The following is a 17,945-nucleotide window of genomic DNA, read 5'->3' on the forward strand; positions in this document are numbered from 1 at the left end:
GTGTCATTTGTGGGGAGGAGGGCCAAGGATGCTGTGAGAACAGGGGGTTGGCTGTTGCCGTGCTGTTTTCCTGTGGCAATTTGTTGGTAATGCTTGTTTTTCTCTTCTCTCCCTCCTGTCTTTCTTCCTCTCTCTCTCTCCCCTTATGTGTGTGTGTCTCTCTCTGTCTCTCTTCCTCTCTTGCTCTCCCTGCACTGTGCTACCACTCCCCCTCCCTTCACAGACCCTCCTCCTCCTCCTCCTCCTCCTCCTCCTCTCAGCTGGGTGCCTGGTCCTGGCGTGGCTGTCGAACGGTCCCGGTCGATGCTTTCCGAACTAAATGCCTCTGTGACAGAATCTCCACCTTCGCCATCTTAGCCCAGCTCAGCGCCGAAATGGTAAGTGCATCTGAACAGCCGAAGGAATGAACCCGCGGGGTATGCCAAGGAGGTGGAGAGAGGGAGGGAGGCAAAGAAAATTGTCCGGCGCGTGACATTTCAGTGTGACAGGCAATTGCCAGGCTGTTGGGTGTGCGCGCTTGCGTGTGTGCATGGCGAGGCTACCGTGTGGGCAACTGTTGTGGATGTATATGTTTTGCATGTATATAAATATATGCATTGCAATAAGTACCACCCTAACACAAAGGCGATAGATTTACATCTTCTAGAGCTATGACCTAAATAGTAGTAATCAAAAAAAACCTCAAACAGCCACTGCTCTTTGCTGCATTGAAATGTCACCGTTGCCTTTAATCGAGGTCAGTCTTCAAAGACGCTTTTTCATCGCTGGCGACTGCTGTGTCCCCCTCTCCGACCCCCTTCCCCGCTGTTGGCCAATGCAGTTTTGGCTGGCTGCCTGTGCCAGGGGAGATGGAGGGGGGGGGTCTGTTTCATTGATTGCAATGGGGCTCAGGCCTTGCACTTTGAATCTGAATGGGAATTTCGGGCCGAAGGGGAAATGGAGGTGAAGTGGGGTTAGGGACCTCATTGATCTCTTTTCAGGATGTTGACGCTACTTCCTCTAATCCTCTGAGGACCCCTCTCTGGGCACCTTTTGTGTGTCTGGAGCATTGTGGCTTTTGTCTCTGGCCGCTTGGGTGTCTCCTTGCTGGTGCTTCAGAAAAGGGTCAAAAGCGTGCGTTTGTGTTCATAGAAGAATCGCCTCTGGACCTTAAAGGATTCTTAGAGAATAGCCAGATTGTGGCCTTTTGTGAGTCTGCCATCAGGACTGGAAGGAGGCACTTAGGTCAGGATTTTGAATGGATTTTTCTTGGACTTTGCAGGGAGAAAAAATAGATGCTTTTAATTTTGTATGTATTTGTTGATGCCTCTTCCATGCACACTAAACCCTTTTCCCTTCATGGACTTTTGGCTTTGCTGTGCCTTTGTTTCGGGCCCGTTTGTGACTTGGTACCGCCTGGGGAAGCTCACTTAAGGCATGGCACCCACCATCTTGGCCTTGAGAGCTTGCGAGGCCCTCTCCGAAATTCCTGAGTTCAGCCTCTTGACAAAGATTGGTTCCCCCCAGGAAGGGGAGGGGAAAGTGGAGGAGAGAAGCAGAGGCGTGGGGAAGGGGGACGCTGCTGGGGGAGGCAGGTTGCTCCAAGATGAAGGTTTGGCATATTATTAGAAACGCTCATGTATTTGGTCCACTAGTTGCCATGGAAACATCTGCACTGAAGTGGCTTTCAAGATGCAGCGTTGTCTAGGCGTGCGGAAGCCCAAAGCAGGCCCATATCCTGGCATCACAGGCCTTCCAAGGTGGACGAGGAACTGAAATTTGAGGAGAGGTAGCACTTTTCAAGGGTCTAGGAACCAATGGAGAGGAGGAAATCCTTTTGGAGTTTTGCAGCTTGGTTGGGCAAAGCGGTGCCATTTTCTCCATCGCTCTGTTATCTTGAGCAAATATATATATACCTGTTTAGATTTTAAGATCCCATGACCCCTCACAGTGCTTTTTATATGATGAAAGATGACTTCTCTGCCCCCTGCCCTCGTCATTCTCCATTTCCTATCTCACATTACCACCACCAGTAGTTCCACCCCCAGGGTTGGAACCTGAAGCTCTTTTCCACAAATTGTGGTACTTTCCTCCGATGCAAAGAGTGTTCCCCTAACACAAGAGCCGTTTGCATCCTAGGAAAGTTCCGTATGCTGGAAGACAGCGTCACCAGTAGTAGAATAGATCACAGGACCCACCCAAACTTTAAATGCATCTTGTATCTCCCCCAACTTCAGAAGTTCCAGTTACCCCCATATAGACAAACCAAACTCATCATAACAGACCCCTCTTAGAAAATTCATCCTGCTCCAGATGCCTAACAGAACATTATGGGGGTTGTGTGGTGTGATGGTTAGAGTGTAGAATCTGCGGGACTCGGGTTCGAATCTCCACTCAGACATGGAAGGTCACTGGGTGACAATAGGCAAATTGCATACTCGCAACCTAAGCTACCTCACAAGGTTGTTGTAAGGATAAAAATGGAGGAAGAAGCCATTCTGTGTTCCCATTCGAGAGAAAGATAGGGTATAAATGAAATGGAATTAAATGAAATGAATGAATGAAATCTGTAGATGCTCTGGTGTTGCCAAAGATTTCTCTGCAGCCACCCAAGGCATCTGTAAGAAGGCACTCTTTTTCTAGGGCAACTGGAGACCAATTCAGACATTATTATTTTTTTCCTAAGTGTATGCCTAAGTTGTTTAACATGTACAGTTGAAAACACGAATATACTTTAAGAAAGATTTCGACGAATTGAAATGTGTTTAGAAGTGGGCAACTGATATGGTTGGAGGCCTGGAAAACAAGTACTAGAAGGATTGGTTTAAGGGACTGGGAGTATTTAACCTGGAAAAGATCAATGGGGGACATAAATGTAGTCTTCAGATACTTGAATGGATGTCCCAGAGAAGGCGGCAAAGACAGGCTCTCAGCTTCTCCGGAAAGCAAGACTAGATCAAATGGGCTTAAGTTACAGAAGGGTTCAGTTGAACATCAAGAAAACTTCCTAATCCATTGAGACTCCCTCAGTGGCTTGGAAACCACACGTGGCTCTCTGATATGCCACCTGTGGCTCTTCTGAGCACCGCTCCCCAATTTGGTACCTACCCAAGTTTCATTAAAGTGAGCAAAGTCCTTGGCCGGTGGGACTTACGTTTGACAGGTGGTTCCCACCTTAAAACAGCTGTCTCTAGAAGAACAGACACGTTGTGAAGAACAGCTTTTTTGGTTGATGATAATTGCAAATATGGGTTTTTTTGCAAGCTGTGAAGTGAGTACCGCTGTCCTAATAGTAATAGTGGTTTGTCAGTGGAATTAATTACTGGGAATCTTCAAGATCTTCAAGAAATGGCTGGGGCTGTCATCTGTCAGGGTGTTCTACCTTTGGATTCCTTGCATTGATTAGGAGGATGGAATAGATTGTTTAAAAGGACCATTCCTTCCTTAAGATTTTAGGCTAAATAATATTCAGGTTTTTTTTTTCTGAGAAAAGAGGTGGCGGAACTCTCAAGAGGGGAAATGAGGAAGAAATACACAGGATTCTTTGAAATAATATTATTTTCATGCACTATTGCCGAGTATTTTCAAGAGGTGCCGGAACTCTGTTCCACTGCGTTCCTGCTGAAAAAAAGCCCTCGAAATACTAGCTGTACTGACATGTGCATATACAGACATGTACAACTAGCTGTCATCCTCCATGAAATGCACTTTCATTGAGAAACATGGTTCTGTCCTGCATGGTACATGAAAACATCTTGTTTGTGGGAAAGGCACTTGGTAAGTATGGTTCATGAGAACTTTTTGCTCTGGTCGCTGTCCTAGTTGGAGCAAATTATGTGTGCTTCTTGATGGGCTTCAGTATTAGTCCGTTCATGAACTTGTGTGCGTTTCACAGTAATCATTTGGTGGAATAGATGTCATCCACTGTTAGAGAAACAGAAGAGCCAAGTGAAAACTTCAATACTCAGTAGATTAGATATGATACTCTTAAAAAGAGCAAGCACATGAAAGAAACAGGGACCATATTCATCAAAGTAACATCCCTGTTTCCTGTACTTACCTGAGAACAACCCTATCTGCTTCTGAGTCTTTACTCATTTTGTGGCTGAGTGGTGAACTTTTTTGCTTGGTTATCATTTTTGAATTAATATTTTACCAATTGCACTGTTGCACGGGTGGTACTGGTAGAAGGGGGGTTGGTTGGTCCGAAAGAGACAAATTAGGACTAAGAACAGTTTCCTGGGAATAAGACCCATTGAATAAAATGGAACTTCTGAGAGCCAAACTACAAGTGACGTCGTACACAGGTTGGACACTAGTCGGCTTCCCTCAAGTTTTGATGGGAAATGTAGGCGTCCTGGTCTTGCAGCTGTAATGGAGAGCCAAGCTGTAAAACCAGGGTGCCTACATTTCCCATCAAAACTTGAGGGAAGCCGACTAGTGTCCAACCTGTGTAAGGCGTCACTTGTAGTTTGGCTCTGAGTCAACCTGTTTAAGATAGCTCCCTACATTTAGGGATGTGGCTTCCCAGTCCTGCCCCTTTTGCATGCATACACAACCCTGCGTTGCACAACTCCACTGGTGTAATTGTCCTGCAGGTGGGAGGTGACTCTCGAAAGCTGACACTTTGAAAATCTTGTTGGTATCGAAAGTGCTGTTGGTCTCAAATCCTTCTTCAAGTAGTTACGCTAGAAGGTTGTCGGTTTTTAGCTTTGCCAGCAAAATGCTCCAAGTTGTGATGTTGTAATGGTGCAGGGAATGTGGATCCTAGAAACTTCCTAGTCTCTCATAGTATGGCAGAATGTTGAGGTATGTGTGTTTTCACAGGCTGTGCCAAATTGGAACATTTATGTATCCATTGTGTTCTTTCCTTCCCTCCTCCCATGAAGTTCATATCTGTTATGTATTTATTGATTTAAAATATTTATTGTCTGCTTTTTCCCTTCTTCACATCCTGGGTCTATCTCCCATTTCACCCTCCAATCAGCCCTAGGCTGCAAGATAGTGACTGCCTCAAAGTCTACTGGTGAGCTCCATCACAGAGTGAGAATTCGAACCCAGGTCTCCCCAGTTCGTTCCACAACCTATTATGCTAGATTAAAAAAAGCCAGGAAATGATTAATGATTAAAAAAGATCATTATATTGAACCTGTACAGGATTTTTTTTTTTGACTGAGACGTTACATGATGGATGGAGACAGCCACAATCTGTCAGTTTCATTGAAAACAGGGCGAGGGAGGCATAGTAATAAATTGCCTTGATTGGAGGGTGATGATTTATACAATATTATTTCTGAGACACAAACTTTTTTTTCCAGTTTATATCTAGGGTTGGATCTCGGTGTGTGTATTTTAACAGTGCTAGCTCAGCAGAACCCCAAGCGATATTCAAAAGGAGGCCAGAAGCTGCGCAAGAAGCAGTTATTTTGTTTGACGTGAAATTAATCATAAAACAAGATATACTCTAAAAGACACGGGGCAGACCCCACTGGCAAAAAGCATTTCGGTTTGGTGTACTCTGGGCAGACGGGCTTTTTTAGATGTCAACAGGGTGTTGCATTTTCACGGGGCGAAGCTTGCTTTCGAGACTTTCTGCAAAGCTCAGCAAATGCTCCTGGCCAGAACACCTCCTCTGAATTGAACCAATTTGACAGATTAGTGAGATTAAAAAAAAAAGTTCTGTATAAAAGGTTCGTAATATTGGGATGTATGAAATTGCCTTTGTATTGTCAACTGATTTTTCAGGAACTGTAGGCAAGAACAGGGTTGCACACAGGTCCAGTGCCAGGTTTTTTGGCGCCTGAGGCCGGGGGGCAACTTCAGTGCTGTTGCTGCCCCCATGTGCATGTGCATGCGTACACCTGGACTGTGTGATGACGTCACACGGCAGGAACCTGAGATGGCATGTGTGTGTCCTCCCAGCTGCTCCACTCAGTTGCTCCACGCGTTGCCCCGGCCACCTGCTGCACCTGGCCCGCAGCTGCTGTGCCCGGCCGGGAGCACGTGTTGGTGTGGCAGCGGTGGCAGCATGGGGCAGCTGAATGAGAGGGCTGGGAGGCTGCAGCAGCTGCGGGCCTGGCATGGCATGCGGCTGGGGCAGTGCACGGGTGGTTCCCAGCCCTCCAGCACTGCCGCCACCAGCTCTGCCCCGGGCACCCCGGCACCCCTTCTGGTGCCTCAGCGCTCGAGGTGGCTGCCGGATCTGCCTGTATGGCCACACCAGCCCTGGTCGCACCCCCCCCCCCCCGTGGATTCCATTGATTCTCTGCAATGTGATGCACACTCAAGCCTATGTGAATGCCCTCCTTTGCTTTCACATGTGCACAGGTTAGCATTTCCAGTCATCAATGCTTATTTGGGAAAAGAAAAATCAGCAAGAACCGGTGGGCTTCTGATATCTGACATGTATCATACTTTTGGGAGAAAGGTTGCATGGTCAGATAAAGGCCATCTATCTGTCAGATCTTTTACCCAGTTGTTCTTCCAGGGAACTCAGGGTTCCTCATTTTATCCTCACAACAATTTGTGAAGTCAGGCAGGGAAAGGTCACTCAGTGAACTTAAAATAATAATAATAATAACAACAGTGTGCTTATACGCTGCTCCTCTGGACAGATTAGTGCCAACTCAGAGCAGTGAGCATGGTGTTATTATTATCCCCACAATACAGCTGGGGAGCTGGGGCTGAGAGGAGTGGCTGACCCAAGGCCACCTACAGAGCTCATGGCAATAGTGGGATTTGAACCAGCGGAGTGCTGATTCACAACCTGACCACTTAAGCATCATGCTACAGCAGCTGTCTTAGTGGCTGAAGATGAATCCAAAGACCTAGCCCGACTAATGAATGGACCACATCAGATTGTCCACATCAGCCAAAGGATGATATCCATTTCAGAAACAGCCTGCCAGTTTATGATGGTGTTCCTAAATAGTTAAGATCAACATCTGAGACAGTTCCTGTGAAAGTATACCAATTCAGACAGCTCAGGGAATATCACATGTCTGAATGGCTTTAATTCCATAGAAGCATTCCATTTAAATGGGAACATAAGGCATCCATCCAGAAACTAGGCTTGTGAGCTCTTCGTTAATGTGCTAACATCCCACTGAAGGCAGTATTGTGGACATGACTGTAATCTGTGGTTCTCCATCTGCAGCTGAGAGAGGAACACTCTTTCAAGAGCTGGATTTTTGGATTATTGGAGGGCTGGTTTGGTTCATCTCTTATATGCCTACCCTAGCTCTCTCTCTGATTCCCTCTGAATTTTGATTGCCATAAGAGGTTAGCCTACCCTGACTTGGATAGCCCAGGTGATCCTGATCTCATCAGATCTCAGAAGCTAAGCAGGGTCGGCCTTGGTCAGTAATTGGATGGGAGACCTCCAACAAAGACCAGGGCTGCAGAGGCAGGCAATGGCAAGCCACCTCTGTTAGTCTCTTGCCATGAAAACCCCACCAGGGATTGCTGTAATCAACTCTGACTTGAGGGCACTCTCCTCCACCACCAAGATTGGCAGCCTATGGACCTTTTCCCAAGTGATGCCGAGAACTCAGTTTTAAGGATTCTCCATTCATTTACAAAACCTATTGAGTGGGCTTAGGACATTGTTTCTGAAAACATTTAAGGTGTTTCGTGGCATCCACAAGGGCCATTACATACATTTACTTTTTTTTTTTACCTGCCCAATTAAATTGTTTTAAGTGAACACTTGCAAATGTGAATGCCCTTTAAGAAAGAGAAAGACCAATTGGAACAGATTCACAAAAGGGCAACAGAGATGAGTGAGGGCGTGTTTCAGAACTCCGCAGCTCAGCTATTGCCAGGGACTATCCGATATCTCACCTACTTTAAAACAGCTACAAGCTAAACTACAAGAGACGAATTACACGGGGATGTGCACGTGAAGGGAGTTGCAATGTTAGCCGGGAAGCTGAGTTTTAAAAGATAGATCGGCTCTGTCAATTTCCACTCTCTACCGAGCCAGGGAATATTGCTCCTCAGAAGATTTGGTAATTTCCTCCGAAGCTCTGTCAGTTTCACCTCCCCTTCTAGGAGGCAAAGAAGAAACAAACAAACCCTCTCAGGAGCGATCTTTGTGGCTCTGTAGAGAAGGCAAATTGTCAGATCCTTCCAATCTATCTTTTAAAACTCAGTTTCCCGGCTAACATTGTGACTCCCTTCATTTGAGCATCCCCGTGTAATTCGTCTCTTGTAGTTTAGCACTACGTTGGCTCCTAGTTTGTTCCCATGCTTTCCCATATGCCAACTGCAGTTCTCAGATTGCCACCTTCTGGCCATTCTGCTGTTTAAGGTAGCCCCGCTGGCAACTACAGAGCGCTGCCACTTTGTGGAACTGGCTCCCTAATGAGGGCACCATCTCTAGATATGTTTAGGTGGTTCTGCAAGGCTATTTTATTTGATGCAAGGTACATTCATTGAGGAGGGCATTATTTGGTTTCTTATTGCATTCGGTATGTTTTGAATATGGAAGCCACCTTGAGCCTCAAAGGAAAAGCAGCGTATAATTGTGTTGATCAATAAAGAAATGCCTCCAGGGCATTCCTTCTAACTGTGTTTAAGGCATTCTAGAAAACAGAAGCAAGACTATTGCCAAACATTTTGGGTTAGGGGGTAAGCCAGTGGCTGTTTCCACATGCTCTTAAAGGGATGGCCCACTCATGGCTGTTTGACTTTTGTTTTTTTGGCACCTTTTTTGTGACCACGAAAAGTGCATTTCTAGAAAAGATACTGAAAAAAACGGAAGCCAAACAGCCTGTAACCCTTTTGCAAATGGAGACGTCTGGATTCCTGGGGAATAGTCGGCAGTGTTCGGTGAGTGGGCCATCCCTTTAAGGGCATGTGGAAATGGCCAGTGTAACTGGAGATGGTAGATAGCAGAGAGAAATAGAAGCTAAGCAGATCTGGTCCAGTCTAGTGCTATAGATTAGCTGATGTAGTTCCTTCTGCTTTGTGTGAACAGCATAAAAGTGGTGTCTAAATATTTTAAATAGATAAAATTGAAATTAAACTTGGCCATTGCTGTTTCTTTCTACAATGTTGTTGTTGTAATGTGTTTGGAGACTACTCATGGTCATGGCTTTATGCTGTGAGAACCCACAATTCCAAAAGTACATGGAGGGGATAGATAGCATGTGAGATCTTTCTCAGAGGTCACTCCTAATCTTTGAGCAACCCCCTCCCCCAGGATTTAGGCTTAGCCACTTGCTAGCCAGCCTTCTGATGTCAGCCAAAGACATTTTTTTAAGGAAGGCTTTTTTAAAGGAGGCACTTGCCCTAGTTTTAAACGCCATGCAAAAGAGTTTTAATATATTTTGGACTGAATTGTTACAATTATACTTGCATGTTATTATTTTGTGAGCCACCTTGAGCATTCGCATTAGTGTGGAAGGTAGCAGATAAATGGCCTCAGTTTTTTTTAATGGTTCATTAATGCCATTTATATGCCACGTACTTGCCACTGGATTTGAGTCCAGTGGTATCTTAGACACCAACTAGATTTTTAGAGTGTAAACATTTGAGAGTCAAAACTCCCTTCTTTTGACACAGGTGTCTTGAGAAGGGAACCTCTGACTCTCAAAAGCTTACATCATGAAAATCTGGTTGCTCTCTAAGATGCCACTGGATTCTAATTCTGCTATCCGTCTAAAATTAGCTATCCACCTAAAATTATCTGTATGTGTCTCTGACACTAAACTAACATTGAAAAGTACATTCACTTTATCAGGGAAATATTAGACTTGGAGAAAGAGAGAGTGATGAAAAAATAAAGAGTCCCAATTATCAAAATGAAGACATTTCTATTGATGTGGACAACATTTGAAAATTCAATCTCGTTTCTTGGCAGGAGGTGGGAGAATTTACCAGATTGCAGTGTCTCTTGTGTTACCCAAGTAGCAGGTCTCCTTAATTGCTTGAGGGAATTAGCATTAAAGAGGCAAGCAAGAGGGAGTAACTGGGATTCTCCACCTCTGTCTACGGGGATTGTTCCTTAGAGAACACTCAAATAAGCCAGGCAGATTTTCAACTGGATTCTTTTATTCAAAAGAAATAAAAGCAAACACACATTAAATCACACACAGCATTGCATACAAGGCTAACTAGGAGAAACAGGGAGGAAAGTGGAAGAAAACAATTCTGGGAGGACGATAACGATAACGATAACGATAACGATAACGATAACGATAACGATAACGATAACGATAACGATAACGATAACGATAACGATAACGATAACGATAACGATAACGATAACGATAACGATAACGATAACGATAACGATAACGATAACGTTTGATTAATATACTGTCCTTCAGGACAACTTAATGCCCACTCAGAGAGGTTTACAAAGTATGTCATTATTAAACCGCTCTGAGTGGGCATTAAGTTGGCATAATGGATGATAATTATGTCTTGAGGCTAGGAGGGATCTGTAGAAACAGCAGCGAAAACGACCAGTGTTTCACAGTGAGGAGAAAGTCTCAAACGAACTTGACTGTGGGTGTATGGATCCAGAATGCGCACAGAGAGCACATGGCTGGGAAAGCCCAGTTATAAGGCAAAATGTACCCTGGGGCAAAGCAGGTGTCTTGCTCCCAAAAACAATAACTTAATGGTTTGTCTGGAGGTAGAAACAAAATACACTGGGTAGTAAAACTCCAAAGGAGACCATGGACAATATCACCACTTAATTCAATTGAATGCAATATTATAACTTTTTAATGTAGAAAGTGCAGGTCCTCAAAGTGCAATTTATAACAACTAGATACATAGTATACTGCAATTCATAGTGTAACATTTCAATTTCATCACTCACCCATGCAAATGTCCATCTTTCTGACACAATGCAAATGTCCGAAGGTAGAACAATAAGTGGGGAGAGGTTTGATATGACTATCTGGAATGGATTATAAGTGAGAAGATTGCTTAATGACCTGGTAGGTGCTGGACGGGAAAGATTTCAGTTGTGCTGAATAACTTTAAGTAGGATAAATGGGTGAAGGTAAGCAAGGAAGGCATTGATGGGATTTGGAAGGGAGTTTTCTCAGGAAACCTCATTTCCTCTGCTTCTCTCTGGGGCGTGGAAGGGTGGTAAGTCAGTCACTGACCTCTGACTCATGTCCTGGTAACTTTCCAGTCCTCCTGCCCAGCTGCCATCCATTGTGGGGCAGTCATTGCGTTGTATTTATGGAAGATGAAGGAGGAGTTTATGGTATTCCACTCATAAACTGCCCTATCAGCATGTAATTTAATTTAATTTTAATTTATTCATTTTATACTTCGCCCTCCCCACACCAGCGGGCTCAGGGCGGATCACAACAAGGCTTAAAACACATTACACAGTTCAAACCATTAATACCATTAAAAACACTTGCGAGTGTCATTGTTGCATCACCAGCGATGTGCTGATGTCATTTCCAGAACTGAAGTTGTCTTGTCACCAGGCCTGCCAGAATCACTCTGGTATTTGGGCAAAACCCGATGGTTTTTGCCCCAATACCAGGGCTTCACCCAGCAATGCGATAACGTCAATTCCAGATGTATGGGGAGTGACATCAGCATATTTCCAGCAATGGGATGACATCACCAGAAAGGGTCTGTGTTGCCAGTAAGCCCCCCCCACCTGTTTCCCACCATCTCCCCCACCAGCCAGCTGGACGATGGCAGGAAGCTCTGGCAGGGTTCAAGGGCTCAAAGGCCACTTGGAATTACAGGAAAGAGGCAAGGCTAAGATGTTGCTAATAAATGCCCCGCAAGTAGGAGCAAATCCTGTTTTTGTGAATCCTGTGCTTCATTTGAGGTCAACTATGAGCGGGACCACAAGTGACGCCTGACACAGGTTGGACACTTGCCAGCTTCCCTCAAGTTTTGATGGGAAATGTAGGCAGCTTGGCGGAATGTTGGAGAAGTGACAGTTGAAAAGTCCATTGGACAGCAGTCGGAGAGCCAAGCTGCAAGACCAGGACGCCTACATTTCCCATCAAAACTTGAGGGAAGCTGACAAGTGTCCAACCTGTGTCAGGCGTCACTTGTAGCTTGGCTCTTAGAGCGGAACCACAAGTGACGCCTGACACAGGTTGGACACTTGTCAGCTTCCCTCAAGTTTTGATGGGAAATGTAGGCAGCTTGGTGGAATGTTGGACAAGTGACAGTTGAAAAGTCCATTGGACAGCAGTCGGAGAGCCAAGCTGCAAGAACAGGACGCCTACATTCCCCATCAAAACTTGAGGGAAGCTGGCAAGTGTCCAACCTGTGTCAGGCGTCACTTGTGGTCCCGCTCTGTGCCAATGGTCTTCTTCAACCCATGAGTTTGGAACCTCTGTTGGGCTGCCAAGCCCCTCCTGCTGGGTTGTAAGCAGTTCAGAGGTGCCATTTTTTCCTGCTTTTGGAAGGATCCACTGTATAGAAAGCCAAAGAGCCAAGACTCCTGGCTCTCTTTGCCCACAAGCTCATATACAGCAGAACATCAAGGTAACTCCAGTCATTGTTAGAAAGAGAGACGTTTTTCGCCATGTTTGGTCAAGTTTTCCATCCTCAGCCTTTTTGCTCTGCTGCCCTGGCCTTGACCCGGTCCATGGTCTTTGCTCCCCCCTTCCTGTTATGCGTTCATATTGTCATGTAACTTCCTGGTAGTGGTTTACAGCTTGGTGGACCCGAAGTCTGGCAAAACCACTGAACTAAGCTTTCTGTGGGATGCATGAACAACTGGGCCTGATTTGTGTCGCTCTCCCAGATCATAGAATCATAAGGTTGGAAGGTGCCTCCAGGGTCATCTAGTCCAACCCCTGGCAGAATGCAGGAAATTCACAACTACCTCCCCCCACCACACACACACACCTCAATGACCCCTTTTCCATGCCCAGAAGATGGCAAAATACCATCAGGATTTCTAGCCAAACTAACCTGTGGAAACATCATTTCAAAGATTATCCATTTATGGGACTTTCTTTGCAAGAATCTCTCTGCATTACCTGTTGGTGCAATGATGTTTAAGTTATATTGAAATAAATGGAGCTGAAGCAATTAACAGCCTGCTAACATCTCATTTATTTCAATGGGCCTTGAGTGCGTTGAAATCTGCCTTAGATTGTTCCTTGTGTTGTTTTACTTCACAAACACCTCCTCTGAGATATTTAAGTGGTTGCACAGAGCAAAAACATTTGAAATAGTGCATGGAATGCAAAGGAGCATGGAAGCGGTGCAAAAAGGGGACAAAACAGAGATCGAGAAGATTGACAAGGCTCTGGCCTCTGAAAAGAGTTGTACGATTGCATGCAAATAGCATTTCTGAAGGTGAAAAAATGGACCGAACCCCTTTATTTCATTGATTTGATTTGATTTGATTTGATTTGATTTGATTTGATTTGATTTGATTTGATTTGTATCCCGCCCGCCCCACAAATGGGCTCAGGGCGGCTAACAACATTCATAAAACACAGTGAATTAATCACAAACCCATAAAATCAATAATCATCTTTTAAAAAGTCATTAAAATAGTCCAGGCGCAGGCTATTTAAATAAATATTTGGGAGTCCGTATATGAGCATAGAAGATAGCCGAGGGCAGCCCCAGAAGAAGTGGTGGTCTTAGATGGAAGGAGGAGGACACCTGCTGGCACTCAGCCAAAGGCCCAGCGGAACATCTCCGTTTTACAGGCCCTGTGGAACTGGAACAGGTGCCGCAGGGCCCGGATCTCCAGTGGGAGAGTGTTCCACCGGGCCAGGGCCAAGGCAGAAAAAGCCCTGGCCCTGGTTGAGGCCAGACAAATGTCCTTTGGGACGAGGTCCACCAGGAGTTGCTTATCTGTGGAACGCAATGCCCTGCAGGGGACATAATGGATCCTATAGCAAGGCTAGGCTGGGGACTGCAGACTTGTGACATATAGACTGTGGTAAAGAGGGAAATTGGGTGAGATTGAGTGAGCAAGACAGCTAGATCCAATACAGAAAAGGCATAGACATGTCTGACCACCCATTTCAGGTTAAGCAGAAACACAGAGACTTGCTCTGCTTTAATCTAGGATCTGAGTCCAATACCACCTTTGAGACCAACACGATTTTTAGGGTATAAGCTTTGGAGAGTCAAAGCTCCCTTCTTCAGGTACAGGGAGGAGTGGAGGTCCTTGGGCATTTATATCCTAGTCAGGACTAGGGTTGCCAGTCCTTTGGTGGGGGCAGGGGATCCCCCACTCCCAGCTGCTGCCCCCCCACTACCACTGGCCACTGGTCGTCAAGAGGAAAAGGCACAGAAACAGGACACCTCCAGTGTGGCACAACAATGTTACTCCTGGGAGTAACATCATGGTGCAGGCTGCAGGAATTCTTCCACACTTCACAATGGGCCAATTTGGGTGAATGTCAGGTCCCCCCTCCCACTGGGATGGTAAGGGGATCTGTCAAGAGGTGGGTGGAGTTAAGCAAAGATAACAACAATGACAACAACAACAACCACATTTGATTAATATACCGCCCTTCAGGACAACTTAACATCCACTCAGAGCAGTTTACAAAATGTGATATTATTATCCTCACAACAATCACCTTGTGAGGCGAAAGAGCTCAGAGAAGCTGTGGCTGACCCAAGGGTACCCAGCTGACTTCAAGCAGAGGAGTAGGGAATCAAACCTGGCTCTCCAGATTCGAGTCCTGCCACTCTGAACCACTACACCAAACTGGCAATGGGAGTCTGGATGTAAAGGTACAATGCAGCTTGATTAGAAAAGAAATTAGGATCTCTTGTGAGATAAGCATCCTATGTCTCTATTCAATCCCCAAGGGTTTTATTGTTATGAACTTGCAAATGAACTCAGGTTCAACAATCTCACACTGTAAGCTGCCCTTGAAGCTTCTTCTTTCTACCACAGACCAATACGGCTACCTACCTGAAACTACCTTTAAACTAGCGCTGTCTAAAACAAGCTGCGGTTTCCTGGATTTTTTGAGATGTGGGCATGGTTTCCTGGTGGTCATTTGAACAGCTCCCCACCAAACATTTCCTCTGTGTTGACCAAGTAAGGGACTGGATGGCGAGCAGCATACGGTTCTTTCCAGCCAGCCGTCTCCCAGCATCCCTTGGGAAGGTGCAGCGTCCCAGGGCTCTGGTGGAGTCATAGGTTGTTCTGCAGAGGTTGTGGCATCCAGCACGAGGTCCGAGAAACCCGTGTTTCAGCTGGAGGCTGGGGTAGCTTGGCCCTGAAGTGTTGCTGGACTAGAGTTGCCAGGTGCCCTGGAGCCTAAACAAAGGGACTGGGGCGGTTGGGAGATGCACACATTGGAACTACTTACACCACATGTGCATGAAGCTCATGTGTGCTGGTGACCACTTCTTTATTGAGCTAAGGATGACATCACTCCCAGTGCAACAGAGCTGAGTTGATAAAAATCAGCCCCCAACAATAGATTGCAGGAGCGTGCTCTGGGGTTTCTGGGCCCATTCCCAGTCCTTCCCCCCCACTGGCCAGGTGAGGGGTGGGGTAGGGGAAAGGTTGGGAGTGAGGGATCCCCTGTCCCCACCGGTGAAATGGGATCCCTACACAGAACATACTTATTTGTTCACCATGCAAGGGCACAAGGGCCTGACATGTTCCATGTGGGTGTGGGTGTGTGTAAGGTGCTGTCTAGCTGCAGGCAACTTATAGCAACCCCTCAAGGAGTTTTCAAAGTAAGAGGCATATGGAAGGGGTTTGCCATTGCCCACCTCTGTGCAGTGACCCAGGACTTCTGTGGTACTAACCATGATCTTGCTTAGCTTCTGAGATCTGATGAAATCAGGCTAGCCTGGACAAGCCAGATCAAGGCACGCTTCCAGAATTTTTTGACCTATCCAAAGAGCTCATATTAACTGCCAATCAGAGGAGATGATATTGGACCCTCTAGGGTCCATTTGAGCCTTAAGAGGCTTCAGGATCTAAAGTCTACACCAGTTCAGTACACTACGCTCCGACCATGAGGTTACTCCCCAGAGTTGTGGGCACGACCGACGGGTTTTATTTTTGAACAGCCAAAGTCTGACGGATTGCTGTATTTGTAGTTGGGAAGAAAACCCTTCCCCCTTTCCAAGTCCAGCTGTCCTACTGATTCCGCACACGTTGGATAATGCACTTCCAATCCTCTTTAGAGATCATTTGGAACTGATTTTTTTGTGTGTGAAACAAAAAATCCACTTCCAAACGATTGCTAATGTGCATTGAAAGTGCATTATCCAGCATGTGCGGAATCAGCCCTGTTCTTTCTTGCAGCATCACGTGGTTGGTCTGACTTGATCTGAATTGTGTCAATTGATTTGCTGCTTCTTGGTGCCGCTCCCAGCTTGTGGCACAAGTGGGTCTGGATAGCCTTATGAAGATCAGTTAAAAATTTAATGCTAGGGGCTGTTTAGCTTAGAAGAAAAGTGAAGAAGGGGAGACATGATCGAGGCCTATAAAATTATGCATGGTGTGGAGAAAGGAGAAAGGAAGAAGTTTTTCTCCCTCTCTTGTGGTACAAGGACCCGGGCTCATCTGATGATGCTAGAGGGTGGGAGTTTCAGGACAGACAAAAGGAGGTGCGCCTTTACACGGCGCATCATTAACTTGTGGAACTCACTGCCACAGGATGTGCGGATGGCTGTCAACTTGGAAGGCTTTAATGGGAGAGTGAATACATTTGTGGAGGACAGGGCTAGCAATGGCAGCTAGTCATTTATTTATTATTTATTCATTTATATTCGATATATATTCTGCCCTCCCCACAGCAGCAGGCTCAGGGCACATTACAATCAACATACAATTTAAAATTACATTAAACAGTTAAAACAGTTTACACAGTTAAACAGTTTAAAAACTAAAACATGCAAAATTACATATTTACATTACAAATGCATATACATAGCAGCACAATAATCCAACCGACCACCCTTTGACCATCTCCAGAGCATCCTAGCAGGGAGTATTTAAGAGGTAGGGGGTGTTACCAGTAGGGAGGGCATGTTCTATACTCAGCCAGCCAGGAGACTCCATAGATATCATGATGGATATCTACTCCCTCCAGTATCAGAGGTGGTATGCCTCTTTGTATCAGTTGTTGGGAAGTGTGGGAACGAAGTTGCTGCTGCAGTCATCTTTCTTGTGGGCTTCCTCGAGGCAGTTGGTCAGGCACTGTGCGAACAGAATTCTGGACTGGATGGGCCTTTGGTTTGATCCAGCCCAGCTCTTCTTCTTATATTTAGGGGGTCTGACCTATAGCAGGAAGATGGATGGATGGCCCTTCCTTTATGTAAGACTAGCAACAAAGCCCGTTGTGGGGAAAAAGTACAACGGGCTCTAGAAAGGGGAAGGTGGGCAGGTGGGCATTCCCCCCTCCTCCGTCACTGATCTCGGCCAGATGAAGGTGGCAGTGAGGGGGAGGCATGGCCACCTCCTCTGCACCTGATCCCAGCTGAGTGAAGGGCAGTCTGGCATTACCACCTACCCCGCTTCTGATCCCAGCTGGATGAAGACAGTGGCCAGGCATTGCCACCTGCTCTGCTCCTGATCCCAACAGGGGATGGGCATTGCCTCCTGCTCTGCTCTTGATCCCAGCTGGGTGAAGGTGGGGGGGCAAGCATTTCTACCCACTCTGCACCTGATCTCAGGTGCGGCTTCCTGCCGTGATGTGCCCTTTGATGGTCTGGCTGCCTCATCTGGGCTTCCCTCCACAGCAGCGCCCTCTGGTGGCGCACCAGGGTAGGAAGTGAGTTGTCTTGAATACGCTTAGCATTTTATATAGTAGGATGTTTGGCCTGCATGGCTAGCGGCCTCCAGATATCAACTTCATACAGAACATAGAACTGGGGGCCTGGTGGGGGGAGAATATCCTTGCACAGTTTTACCCTGGCAAGCTGCTAGTCAGTGCCAGTGGAACGAAACTGTATGTTCCTTCCCTTTCCCTGTTGAAGCCAATAGAAACTCTCATGGTAGGCACCATAATTTC

The 17,945-nt window shown here is 46.0% G+C and overlaps 1 protein-coding gene across 1 annotated transcript in view; it reads left to right on the plus strand.

Moving 5' to 3' along the window:
* Positions 1 to 17,945, plus strand: part of ADGRB1 (adhesion G protein-coupled receptor B1) — a 357,612-nt gene that overhangs the window by 229,856 nt on the left and 109,811 nt on the right. Inside the window, exon 20 of the mRNA XM_054985938.1 lies at positions 261 to 377. Coding sequence (XP_054841913.1) covers positions 261 to 377 — 117 coding nt within the window. The remainder of the gene's footprint in view (positions 1 to 260; positions 378 to 17,945) is intronic.

This window comes from Eublepharis macularius, chromosome 7 (assembly GCF_028583425.1).
Source record: "Eublepharis macularius isolate TG4126 chromosome 7, MPM_Emac_v1.0, whole genome shotgun sequence".
Taxonomy (NCBI): domain Eukaryota; kingdom Metazoa; phylum Chordata; class Lepidosauria; order Squamata; family Eublepharidae; genus Eublepharis; species Eublepharis macularius.